Below are 14,043 nucleotides of genomic sequence, written 5' to 3'. Positions count from 1 at the left end.
TGTAGAAAGGGGAAAATCATGGCTGTGTCAATCTTAATCCATGTAAGTGAAAGTAGAGTTCAAGGCTACAAAGTACCTTATAAAACAGCGAAAGATTTTCAGTAATTCTGTATTTTAATGTGCACTTAATTAGCTTTACTAAAATGGAAGTTGACCCTAAGGAATTTAGCAGGCGGCAGATTCTCTATTTAAAGAATATTTCCAAGAAATTATTTTCCCTAAAGTCCATGAGTGTAAGGAGTGTGTGCCCTCTCACAGGCTGTTTAGCGTGCCTGCCTTTTGTTACTTTATCCTGTTAAAAAAATGGTGTGTTCAGTTAATTATGGACAAAATTGAAGTGAAATCGGATTAAATCCCAAACTGTGATGAAATTGCTTTTCTAGAGAGATGCTACATATGAAGGAAATGATGCAGAGCAATGAGGTTTTACAATTGTATCTCCTCTGAAAGGAAGCAGAGGGTATTGGAGAGGGATTTCTGGCTATATCTGTGAGTGCTGACATGGCGTTCAAGCATATCCAGTCAAGCTGCTGGATGGGAAATGGTCAGCAGCTCCAAGAGTTGCATTTTCTTGCTTTGTTTTGAGCTGCTATTGGTTATCTTGGTTGTTTCAAATTGTTAAAAATAAATTCTGATGTTAATGCCTATTCTGCTTCCAGAAGTGTGTCCAGAAACCAAATCAGCAATAGCAATTTGAGATGTGATTTGGTAGAGAGCACAGCAGGAAGGGCTGCTGGAGGTTTTCTGTCTGTAAAGGGACACGGTGTGCTGCTCCCCCAGTTGCAAACAGACTGGCTCTTGAATTTATGTTTAAGCTAAGTTTAAAACCAGAGCAGGAAAATACTGTCTTTTCAGTGAAACAGTATTTGCCGACAAGGTTGTGGGGCTGCCCTGTGCTGCTTACAAAAGCTGCTGCTTCTATCAGAGGGAATGCTCAGGCAATCAAATCTAGAACCTGGACTTGGACCTTCATACAGCACAAGTCAGGACTACAGTGGGATTGGTATCATGGATACATGAGGAAAGGGCAATCATTGTAATTATATATTTGGGAAACACAAAAGGATTTTATCCTTCCTTATGAGTATTTGGCCTGCTTGAATGTTGTGTGTCATGTATTTACTTACATATATAAAACATACCTATTTTATTACATACTTAGGTTACAGTAATGAAAATTATTTCTGCTTGTGACTGTAGGCAGGATGGCATATAACAAAGGGATTATATTCTTTTCCCTTTTCCCATCTCCCATCAAAAAATGAGGCACTGATCGGATAATAGTTTATATTCAGGTAAATGGGTCCACCTGCAGGCATAGATTTGGAGAATCAGGGGTGTTTAATTTCTGAAACACTGCTGCTGGAGGACTTATATTAAAAGGCACTGACAGTAAACATAAAGTCTAAAATCCTTTTGCCTTTGGAGGGCAGGGTCCACCATTCTGGAAATGACTTGGCCATCTGCAGTTAGACTTCAGAAAGATCTGTGTTCAGTTTTCTCTTAAGAACATTAAGATGATGACATAACTGAGGGTCTGGGTGAAATATGACTTAAAAGTCACTTATGGATTTAACAGTGTGGTATGCAGAGGTCTTCTGATCAAGCCACAGTTCACCGGATAGAGAAAAATAGCTCTGATCAGTGTGTGACCTTGAAAATGGCCATCGGTTTTCCTCTGCCTGACTGGCTGAAAGAGAACAGAGAAGTTCTGTTTCCTGGTATTAGTTGTTGCTTATCTGGAACAAGTAACTGAAAATGGGGTTTTTTTGCTGTTCTTAAATAGCTGCAGTTCTCAGAATTTTATATATATATGAGAATGGCTTATAAGAAGTGAGTGGTGCTCTGCTCAAGATCTAGGATTTGAAAGAACTCAGTAATAGCAAGTCCAGTCCTTGAGGGCCAGAGCTCTACTCCTGATTTACCAGTTTGCACTTCAAGGCAGATGACACTTATCCTTACATCACTTTTAGGTTTTTACTTAGTTTTTCTATGCATAGTCACAGTTCTGAGTATCAGTCTATCTTAATGGCATTCCAATGTATACGTTAAAAAAAATAAACTTCTTTGTACAATGTCAGGTGAGAAGAAATGTTTAAAACCGAATAATGAAAATTATAGGTTATCCCTTCACTACTTTTCAGTCAGGCTAAAAATGTAGAATAATTATTTTTTAGGAATTCCAAAGGAGTAAAACTTTTGTTTTCTTATAGAGCAATGAGATCATAGTTTAATGAACAGGACAACTCTGTGTCAGACAGTCTGTATCATGCTCAGCATAACTTAGGTTTCTGCTTGACCTCTGGAAATATGCTGTGGGAAACATTTCTGCTCAAACACTATGGCAAAAAATGAAAACTTGGGAAAGCAGTGTGTTTGTCATTAGGCTAAATTGGAAAGACTGAGATAAAAGATTAAGCGGTATATTTCACTGTGTAAATATCAATGTGTGTGTTCAGTGTGAGGATATACTTTTCAACCCTGTTCTACCTTCTTGAATGCTATTGCTTTGGGGTATTTGAACATTAGACAACTGGCTAGAGGGATCTTAAGTTTCTCTTTATGTGTGAGTTGAGAAGATTTTAATAAAAATTGAATTTGATGTGTAAAAATCCCCACTGTTTAATATCATTCCAGAGGAATATTAGCTCTGCAATGGTTCAGTGACATCCCTCACTGCTTCCATGTGTCAGCAAATCCACATTACTTCACTCTTTTATCAGTATGCTGTTCAAAGAAAAGCTTGCCCTTGACACACACATAAAAGATTTCAAAAGTTTTCTGGGTGTTTGTGGGTTTTTTTGTTTGTTTTTCTTTTTTTTTTATGCCTGCTATGACATTTTACACGAGTCTTGCAATGCAAATTTAATTTTATTTTTTTTCCTCTACAGATGAAATCATGCATCAGGATATCATTCCCCTCTATGCTGCAGATATTCAGGACCAGTTAAAGAAACAATTTGCTTACCTGTCAGGTAAGACTATGGTGTTCCCTTGTATACACATTTCTTATATGAATGCTTCAACCTGTTGTACTTTAACAGTTTCTGATGTCTGATACAGGAGAAATTTGTATTTATGAGCCACTCAAAATACAGGCTATCTAGACTTGGTACTTCAGGATTTACAAGACGGGGGATTTTTATTAAGAAAAAATCTAATATAAATTTTAGATTATAGTTAGTTTTCCAGTTAACTGGACAATGCAGCATGGATATGTTGGTGGTTGCTATGGTCTTGCAGTCCTTGGTCCGCAGCCTCAGCTGCCACTGGCTATACTGTCAGGTTTGATACTGAAGCCCAAGCTGACACCTTGGTCTCAGCCTAATTGCTGAAACGAGCAGCACAGTACCATGTTCCCCTGCAGCCTCAGTGCTAGGGTCAGGCACATGTAGCATCAGGATCTGGGACAGGGTTTTTGGTGTGGTATTACTGTCTGCCATCTACAAAGGAACCTGCTTAGGTGTAAAACCATCTCTAAAAGCAACACAGCCATATTCACCCAGCACAGAGCATCTTTGCTTCTGGATAACCTGTTCCAGGTAGGTGATGGGGACCTGTGTTTGTGCCATGCAGATGTCGGTTGCAGAGCTTGGTCCATCTCGATGCTGGGACCATCACTGGCTCATAATGGGTAAAAGGAGATATAGTTCGTTTGCTCAATGATCAGGCTGTGTCAGGTGTCTGACAAGCTTCTGAGTTTGTTTTTACCCTTCCTGCTTGTAAAGCTCTCCTAGGTGTACAGCAGTGAACTTGCTGGAGTTATTGCCCTGCCCTTCCTTCTATACATAGGGAGAGCATCAGTGGCTTTGCACAGCTGCCCTGCCCTGCCTCCTTCAGTATAAGGAGCATTTGCCCCATGCTGTGGGACAAGTGAGTCATTATTACATCTCTGGGCTGAAGTTGCGCTTTAAAGCTATTCCCTTTTCCTTTTAACCCCTCAATGCATAAGATCAAGAGACGTGGGAGAACGAAGAAATACGCTACTTTGCATGGTAATATCTCATTGAATCCTGTACTTATAATTAACTATTAATTATGATTTACCCCTGCCACACAAGGTAAACTAAGTGTGGGTCTGTGGTAGTGACTGTGTTTTCTAAGGGGTGGTGGTAGCACTTGGAAATAACATTATTTTGTTTATGAAGTTGGCTGTTCATGCTCCGTTTGAAATGATGGTACTTAAGCTACAATTGTTTTTTGTCAGTTGACTTTCCAGGCTCTTCCTTCTTAGTCAGGGGCAGAAAACAGCTCATAATAGTGTTGTACAAGAATCAGCCTATTTGGGAACCAGTAAGTAGGGTTAACACTTTGTCCCTCTAAAGTGAGGGGAGAAACTGGTAAGTTGAAAAAATCTCATTGGGTTCAACTAGAAATTGTTCACATTTTACAATTGTTGAGTTCACACAACTACAAGCATCTTCAGTGTACCTTACATGCACTGTGTAGTGGAGCTTAGTAAGAGCAGCCATTCCTCATTCTATTTTCTATTTCTATTTCTATTTATTGACTCTGCTGTCTACTAGAAGTCTGGGGTTTTTTTTTCTGAAATACTAGGCCAGCTGCATTACTGTGGGCTGTAACTATATTCTCTGTTGTATTTTATTATTCTTGGGCAATTTGACTGTTGGGCATTTTCATTTCACTTTGGACTTCAACTCTTTTATGGTACTATTCTATTGTGGGACACTAACAGTTAATTTTCTGTGCTGTAACAAATAGTAGTACAGGTTCTGTGAACAAAGGAGCAGAGATAATATTTTGATAACTTGGTTTATGCACAATTTGTTCTTGCAGTTGTGCTACCAAGTGGCTTTGCTGTAATGTGAGTTAAGACACTCATAGTTCATGTGAAGGGGATTTTTCTGCTTATTACTAAGTTGCCTTGGAAATAGAATTTTATGACCTAGTATAAAAGCTGTTAAAATGAAAGTCCATAGATTACAAATACATTTAGTAGATATCATCTTTGCAGATATGGTGATTTGAATAATGTGATAGATGCTTTTCAAGGTTTAGGTTTTGGCTTTGTAATAGAAATGTGACATATACTTGAGAATCAGTATAGTGTCTCTAATAGGATGTATCTAGGTCTCGTGGAGCACATGCTTGAATAGTGAAAGAAACCTAGTCTACTTCTGTGCCTAAAGACTGTAGCCCTTCTGGGCTACTTCCTGTGTTTTGGTGTAAATTGGGGTCATTTTTTTTTTCCCTTGGTCTTTTTTCCTCAGCAGATACAAAGTAATTTGTGTCCCTCATTCTGCTACGTCATAATGGAAATGCTGCAGAAACATCCAAATTTAGGTTTGGAATGAAAAAAATTTAAACAAAAACTTGCATTAATGCTTCAGTTCCTTACAGCATTTCATTCACATTTTATTTTTATTAGTTTTTTCTGTTTTCTCTCCTTGATTGGAAAGATACTGTGCCAGTTTTGCAATGACCTGCCATTGCTGTACACAGGTATGTTAAAATAAATGTAGATGAGGAAGAGTGTACAGGCAGGTGTGTATGTTTATATGCATTTTGAATTGTACAAGCTATGTGATGTGTAGGTGAGACTCTTGGACACCATTAAGTACCAAACCGGTTATTTCAACTTGCTTTCCTTTGAATGCCTCTTTGCACTGAACAACTTCAAACAAAATATTTCAGTTAAAAGAAATACAAATACGAGTTCATGGTACTTGCATTTTTACCCATCAATTCATAGTTGTTTTTCCTGCTGTTGGAAAAAGTTAGCATTGGACTAGCTTTCCAAATGCTCGTATCTCTGTCCTTTTAAATTATCATTCTAAATAATAAGCTTCTCCTCAGTCTTTGTCACTTTATTTACTTGGCTATGTTCTTGCTCACCTGTGGTGAAATGACCTGAAAATACCTCACTCGTTAAACTGTTCCCTTTGAAGTCTCCACAGGTGCCAAGTCTGTCTGTAAAATTGTGTTTGAGAACTTCTGAGTGGGTCCTGTACCACATACATTCCATCAGTTAGTTAAAAATATCAACTATATGCTGCTGATACAACATGGTCAATGTCTGTTGCATATTGGCAGTGGAAGAAGTATTATGTAGCAGTTTCTGTTTTGCGCAGGTATAAACTTAATTGCTGTTTTATATTCGCTGTGCTAAACCCACAGTCTGTAGAGATTTATTTCTTTTTTTAAGAAAAAATTAGTAAAAAAGAGAAAAGAAATAAATGAATCCTTGGCTAAGAGATCTCCAGTTCAGATACATTCAGGTACAGATTTCCTTCAGTCTGATTTCTATGCCAGTATACTTGCTGCTTATCAGCCTGGGCAAAATGCAGCTTGGAAAGGTACACAAATAAAAATTCTCTCTCATTTCAAGGAAAGAATACTGTAATAAATTTCTCTAATTCTATTTTTATTTGCGAAGGGTATGCAGAGAAGCTTTTATCCACTACCTCATTGAAGTCTACATGTAATTTCAGATACTCCTAAGTACGCCAGTTTATTATGCAAGGAGAAAGGAGAAATTCTTTATCAGAAACATAGAGACATAATAGCTGAACCACCATAACAGTAAAACAAAATCTGTAGTAAGCCTTTCATTAGTGCAAGAACTTTGCTTTTGACATGACTGCAAATAAGGTTACTTAAGCTAGGTCTTTTGAACCAAAGATGTAGTTCTGAACCGTTTAATGATGTTGATGCTCCTGCTTTTGTGTGTGCATATTGATCAACATAGGGACCACTTCTTTTTTTTTAAATAGTCTGAATGCTGTTTAATTTACGTTATAGATTCAGGCTGGAAGACCCTTCTCTTTGCTCCATCATCATCCAGTTATATCCAGCTACCTTGCTTCCTTCTTGTGGGGCTAGGCAGAGTATTCCTAAGAATACCTTTCCTTATGTGTGAGGAGGGGAATAATTAGGGAAGCATTGCAAAACGGTCTCCTACTCTTCTTTCCTGGAAGTCTGACCAATCTCTTTGCAGTTCCTGTATTTTGCTGGCCTTACCAAAAAAACCCAAATAATAGTGTGTCTTTCACAGCACTGTGAGGAATTACCCTTTTCTGTATGTGTGTGTACACCCACAAGTGTGTAGTTTAGCTGCTGTACAATTCATAGTTTTTGTCATTTTCCCTGTTAGTGCCATCTTAAATGCAAATGAAATTGTTTCTTATTTGAGATTGGTTTTAGACACCAAGTCAGTAATATACCTTTTGATTAGATTTGTGTAAAAGAGTGTTATAATTTCCTTGGTTTGGCACTACTACTATCACCCTACCTGCTTAATAAAAACCCCCGAACAAAACAAACCCAAAAGATTATAGCTGTGATAGGAACAGTTAGATGTTGCAGATTATAAAGAATAAAAGCTAAATTACCTAGACATAAGGTGAATTTTACCAGTCCCATTTCACAGTAGCACAGCTAGTTTTCCAAGTATAATTTTTCCACTCCTTTCATACACAAGATCACAATGCTTTGAGTCCACATAACTTTTAACAGTTGGTGCTGTTGTTTAAATAATTATATGCAAAAGTTAGGAACATGAAGTGCTGTTTCCTAAGCACAGTTAAGTGATTTTGCTGCCTAGCCCATGGAGATAATGCAGTTCAACATGTTTTGAAAATGCGTGTTTCTCCAAAACCCAGTGTCGTTGCTGTTGTAAAAGCCAGCTTTAGACTAAGGCATGTAGATCTGTTTAGAAGAGCTCCACCTCATTGGAGGTTTACTAAAATTTTAGTTGTTTAGCCACTGAAAAATTACCATTTCAGAGCAGTAATTTGTGTTTTCTTTTATGCCACATCTGTTAAAGAAGTTTCAGTTAAATACGTTGTAAAAGTCAGTTATAAATGAGTTAATAAAAATGTTTGCCGTTAATGAAGGCTCGTGGAAATAGGATGGAAGCAGGTCCACTTCATTTGAATGGTGTGGTAGTTTTTTTTAATTGCTGATATGTGCTCTTCTATGATGTTTCCATTTTTAGACTGAAAAGTAATAATCCTCTCAGTTGGAGAATGTTCTTTACAGCTGCATGTTATGAGACAAGTCTCAAGTGATTCTTGGGAACCGTTTCAGGTAAAAGGTGTGTGGACTGATTGCACACGTTTAAGGGCTGTTGTTCTCTTAACGCATGTGCTCTCTTATGCTCTTTACAATAAACAAAACCTAAAGCTGGCACTCAAGTGGCATTTGTTTAATATTTCAAGAAGAAATAATATTGAATGTTTTTCCACGTTTTCATAGAATCACAGAACGGTTTGGAAGGAACCTTTAAAGGTCGTGTAGTCCAACTCCCGCTCTGTGGGTAAGGGCATAATTCACTAGATCAGTTTGCTCAATGCTCCATCCAACCTGACATTTGCATAGTTACAACAGTATTTATATTTTTTAACAAAAAAAGGGGGATTTAATATCCTTTCAGAAATTTATATTTAAAAAAAAACCTGGCAACTAAGATTAGACTAAGAAAATATTCTCAATGCTCTCAAGGACATACTTGGTTCTCTTAGGAAAGCATAAAACTATTCAATTCCAACTGTATAAGTGAGAGCATCCCTGGTTATCCCTAGAAATAGGCGAGTGGGCTTGTGTGTGCCAGTGTGTACAGAACTTGCCCCATAAATGAATTTAGGCTGTTCCACAGATGTGGCTGAAGTTTAGTACTGTGAGCTAGAGGTGAAGGAGAAAGAAGTGATTTTCCCGTGGTTATGACTGAAGTAATTAGAAGTAGTCACTCTATCAACTGACCTAAATTTATTAATGTTACAGTTAAATTTCTACTTTTTTGGATGCTGATTAAAATTCCGGCCACTTGTTTTAAAAATTACTCTGTACAAACTGCATTATTTTCATGAGTTGTAGCACTCGAAGTTCATCTAAGTTTACATTTCATTCTTTTTGCAATTGGGTGTATATAATTGTGAGATGTTGGAAGGTCATAATGTGAATTGGTTTTAATAAAATGCTTTAAATTTTTGCCTTAAACCTGTGTTTCAAGAAGGATGGGAGAAGTAAAATGGTTCATTTTGTCACTCAAATGCATTCCCTCTCACTAAAAACAACAAAACCCAACCTAAACTTTCATGTTTATCTCTTCGTTCTAAATTCTTTGGCTTGATTTACTTCTGGGAGAAGGGAAGAAAACTCAGATTTTAGGCAGTGAGTTTAGCAATAAACTGTGCAATGCTGCTTTCGCAGAGGTGAAAAACAAAAAGCGATTCAGGAAAAAGGGAAAAAACAATTCCTTTCTGCGTCAGGTTCATTATGAAACACAGGACTCTTTAAAAAGTGAGCCCACCTACTGCTTTTACTATTATTTAATACAAACAAAATTTATATGTAGACTTTTTAATTTGTTTTATTTCTCATGCCCTTTTTGCAATCTGCTGTGTCAAACACTCAGCTGCTTTGCTGTAGTGGACTATCTTCCACTGATGGCCATGTATTTAAAGTGGCAGTATAGAAAACAACTTCTATTGGGTCAGTGATGTTAAAGCTGAAATTCTACAGAATAGATTATGTATATCACTTCAGATCACTGTGCCCTAAACTCTTTTTTGCAGATGGTCCTGATAGAAAAAAAAAAGGCAGTTGAGCAGCATTTCAAGTTATGTGTGTGCTGAAGTGTCCCAGCAGGAAAATACTGGAGAAAAAGATAATCGGTGAATAACTATCTTCCAGCAGCATGTGGCAGGACAGAGTAAACTCCACCCAAGATAACCATGATGACTATACTAGAAACTTAAAATTAATAGGCAGTGTCAAGGCAGGATGATGCTATTTGCCCTTGACAATCGGTGGTGGTCTAGATACTCCCTGAAGGTCATAGCCCAGGCTTCTGCTTTTCGGATGTGTCCTGCAAGCCTATTGTTGTTGTTCTTTTGTTTCATATGTTCTATTTATAGAAATTAAGTAGAACAAAGCAAGTAACCAGTGGAGATACAGAAAATAATGTGTAATTATACCTAAAAATAGATACTCTAGAGAGAACAGAGCACCTCATGTGTAACAGAAATAATCATTATCATGCTTGAAACTGCTTGTTTTTAATGAGAGAGGAAAATGCTTTGATCCTGAGAGCCTGGGTAGAGCAAAAAAAGTAATAGAATCAAAATCGGTCTTCACTTACATTAGCATTGTGAACATTATTTAGCTAAAATTAATTCCCCTGGCTTAACGTTGCTACATTCAGATGTATTGTAAAGGTTGTGTTTGCAAACTTGTGATTTTTTGCATAATAGTTGCATTTTCTTGCTGTTTAAATGCATTCAGAACACATTGTTTTCTGACAGTTTGATTTCAAGAGCTAGTAGCACCATATTGCCTGTAAGCTGGTAGATTAAAGTCAGATTCACCACAAATTAACATAAGGATAGTATTTGAGCTCTTCTAATTATATTTGGGTTTGGAGTGGAACAGTGATTTCTTTTATCAAATGAACCTGAGCTCAAATATTTCTCTTCTTTTTCTGGTTAGAAGCAAAGACATTGGGAGTGGGTAGTGCACTGTAATTTTCACAAATCACTGTTGCTCTTATGATCGGTGTTGTTAATACAGTTTACAGCTGATTTCTACCCAATTGTAAGATTTTGGGTCTGGAAAAAGAATATCCTGGTTACTTTACCACAGTAGTTTTCTTGGCTGTTTTTCTCCTTTCTTTCAATTGTGAAGCAAAGATAACTTTCTAGCAGTGTGTCCCTGCTACCCTCTAACTGTCAACTTCGTGCAGTTGCTAGGGCTCAACAAACTCTTTGTCCAGCCTGCCTTTATGAAAATGTGCGGGCTTAAGACATGATACATTAACATTGCTTTTAAAAGAAAATATTACATTTTGCATATAAGAATGTGTGTGAAGTGCATTAAAAAGCACTGCATCTGTGAATACTACCCCAGTGGTGCCAGAAAAGATACAGATAATGCTCATCAGCCCATCAGCAGCCATACTGCAGTGTAGGTGCTTGGCTCTGCTTCACCTTTCATAGGTAATTTCAGAAGTTTAACAGGAAATCTCATTTGAAACACTTTCCCCCATTTCTTTCAATGTTCTGGCCCTTTGTTTAGATCATTCTGGAAGCACAGCACCCTGGTGGAAAGGGAATGAGGGGTTGTTGCATGATGAGTTCATACTGGTGAGAAGGTTGAATTCAGTTCAAGATGGAGATTCACCTACTTCATTCTGAATTAACTTTTTTTCTTCCCTGAAATTAGCTCATTTCTCTCTCCAAATTGGTTGTATTTATTTACTTGCAGTTGACATTTATCAAAAGAAAGATGCACTGCCATCTGGTGTCAAAACTGTGTTCACGAGCAGACATTTGTATAGAAAACTAATGTGGTGTAACAAGCTCCTTCTAATAAAACTTCCTAAGCTCTGAAGAAGAAAGTAGGCTGTTCAGAATAAGCAGTGTCCATGCTGATGAGCCCTGCACCAAAAAAAAACTGAAGAAACACAGTAGTTTAATTTACTGGGAACTTACATGCTGAAGGGACTTGTTTAAAAACATGCCTGCTGCTTGTTTCTTTTGTAGGTGGAAGAGGGGGAGATGGATGCCCTGTTATAACCTTTCCGGACTATCCAGCTTTCAGTGAGATCCCTGAAAAGGAGTTCCAGAATGTCCTGACCTACCTGACAAGCATCCCAAGGTGAGCACCTGTCTAGGAGAAAATACCCATTTATCTGCTAAGTGACTTTTCACATTTAGTCACCTACATGATGGTGTAAAGATCAGGCTGGTATTTAATTAAAGAAAAGGAAAATGCAACTATGGTGCAATGTCGGTAAATGTTGATTAGACACAGCTGCTTAACATAGTTGTTAGATGAATCAAATAATGCTATTTATATTTAACCAGAAAATCACTTCCTGGAAGAATGTATGGATAAAGATTCTGTGATGGACATCGTCTTCTTGTTTCTTATCTTTGCTGTATCTTAGAGTGCAATGTTCTGTGTTTAAATTGAAAACATGTATAATTTTGGCAGAGCATGCTAATTCCTGGGTGCTACTCAAGATGTTACTCAGTGTGAGGGAATACTCCATAGTTACATACCAAGGTTTGTCCTAACCACTTGTGCTCTGTTTCCCTGGCTCAGCTGAATATACAGGCTTTGCAGCACATCCAGAACTTAGAGGGTGCTAAGCAGGCCTAGCAATTAATCCTGGCCTTCTTAGAGGGCACAGTAGTGTTATCAATGGGCTGCTCAGTAAAAATTGTGATTTTGTTGAAGATCTGTTAGAGAATGGAATAATGGAATTTGAGGTCCTGGTGGAGGTGAGGAGGGCAAGTAGCAGAATAAAGTACAGACCCTCAATTTCAGGAAGACACAGTTTAGGCTTATTCAGGGAAATGGTAAGTGGGATTCAGTGGAAAGCAAATCTGAAGAGTAAATCTGCTCAGGAAGGCTGCCAAGTTTAAGGGAAGCATCCTCCAAGCACAAGAATCGTACACCCTTGCAAATGAATAGACATAACAGGAGACTGACCTGGCTGAATGGGGAACTTGTGACTAAGCTGCAGTACGAAGACAGCATACAGGAAGTGAAAGCAGGGACAGGCTACAAAAGGAGAAAAAGGAATACAAAAACATTTTCCAGACACATAGTCATGTTTTCAGGAAAGCCAAAGCACACCTGGAGCTAAAGGATAAGAAACAAGGGACATGAAGGACTACCCAAAAAAACTCTTCTGTTGCTTTAGCAGTACAGAAACACACAAGGAAAATGCAGACCTGTGCTGAAGGGACTGGGTAAATTAGTAGCTGTCAACACAGATGAGGCCAAGACACTTAGAATCATAGAATCATAGAATATTTAGGGTTAGAAACGACCTTAAGATCATCTAGTTCCAACCCCCCTGCCATGGGCAGGGACACCTCGCACTAAACCATGTCACCCAAGGCTTCGTCCAACCTGGTCTTGAACACTGCCAGGGATGGAGCACCCACAACCTCCCTGGGCAACCTATTCCAGTGCTTCACCACCCTAACAGGAAAGAACTTCTTCCTTATATCCTATCTAGACTCCCCCTGTTTAAGTTTTAACCCGTTACCCCTTGTCCTATCACTACAGTATACTTAAATTCATTCTCTGATGAAGGGTCTCCCAGACCTGTGTGTTTAGAGTGAGGGTTCACAGAGGACAATAATTAACAATGGGTGAGGATCAAGTCAAGGATCTCTTGAGAAATCTTGACTCCAAATTATTCTTTGGGATGAGATGAGCTGTATTGAGAGTGGTGAAGGAGGCAGGCAATAGGCTTCTCATAGAGGTGGGCAGTAGGGAAAGACAGGCTAATGGCTGGAATGGGAACAGAATGGTTCTGATCTGGACGTAAGAGAAAAATTTTGTTGCTGGGAGAATAATGAGGCACAGAGACAGGCTGCCAAGAGAACTTATGGAGTCTCTGCTGTTGGAGGATTTCAAGATCTGGCTGTACAAGCAACCTGGCTGTCAACAGCCTGGCATGAATTTAGGGTTCATCATGCTTTGAGCAAGAGGTTGGGCTAGAAACCTCATGATTCCCTTCAAATCTAAATCATTGTATGAATAGAGATCTCCTTATGCCTTTCCCAAATTGGGTTATAAGGCCTTCCTAGACTAAAAAACCTTAGAGATGCAGGTTGTGTAATGTTCATGAAATGTTGATCTCAAACTGTATTTTGCTTTCTTTTTGCTGGCAACATTCAGTACATCTCAGCATGGATTATGCTGAATTCACATTTGGAGCTCTTCATGGCAGATGTCCTTTATGCATGTATATGCTGTTGTTTACTGTACGTGCATGAAGAAGAAAAAAAGTAATGGTCTTGTAAAGGGCCTTCCTCTTAATTATTTTGAAGGACCTGCTCCCTGTAAGGTATCACTGGTTATATGCAACGCAGTACTGAGGTGCCCTCCTGGTTATACTTGTCAGTTCCTAGTTCATTTCAGAGAATGAAGCTGTGGAGCTAGCAGCCAATTGTTGCATTTTCTTTGTTTATCCTTGTGTTGGTTAAAAACTGCATGGTGCTAAGCCTCCATTGGTGGTATCTTTCTTAGATACCGTTATTACAAATAATTATGTACTAAATT

The 14,043-nt window shown here is 38.3% G+C and overlaps 1 protein-coding gene across 14 annotated transcripts in view; it reads left to right on the top strand.

Annotated features, from left to right (window-relative positions):
- MCF2L (MCF.2 cell line derived transforming sequence like) overlaps positions 1–14,043 on the top strand; it is a 155,458-nt gene that overhangs the window by 88,658 nt on the left and 52,757 nt on the right. For all 14 annotated transcript variants that reach the window (XM_061377662.1, XM_061377658.1, XM_061377653.1 and 11 more), the window contains 2 exons: positions 2,892–2,975; positions 11,502–11,616. In XM_061377662.1, the coding sequence (XP_061233646.1) occupies positions 2,892–2,975; positions 11,502–11,616 (199 nt within the window). The remainder of the gene's footprint in view (positions 1–2,891; positions 2,976–11,501; positions 11,617–14,043) is intronic.

The sequence above is a fragment of the Neopsephotus bourkii genome, unplaced genomic scaffold (assembly GCF_033783945.1).
Source record: "Neopsephotus bourkii isolate Nb327-2 ecotype Australia unplaced genomic scaffold, CSIRO-AGI_Nbou_v1 NB_1760, whole genome shotgun sequence".
Taxonomy (NCBI): domain Eukaryota; kingdom Metazoa; phylum Chordata; class Aves; order Psittaciformes; family Psittacidae; genus Neopsephotus; species Neopsephotus bourkii.
This window is presented reverse-complemented; position numbering and strand designations above follow the sequence as displayed.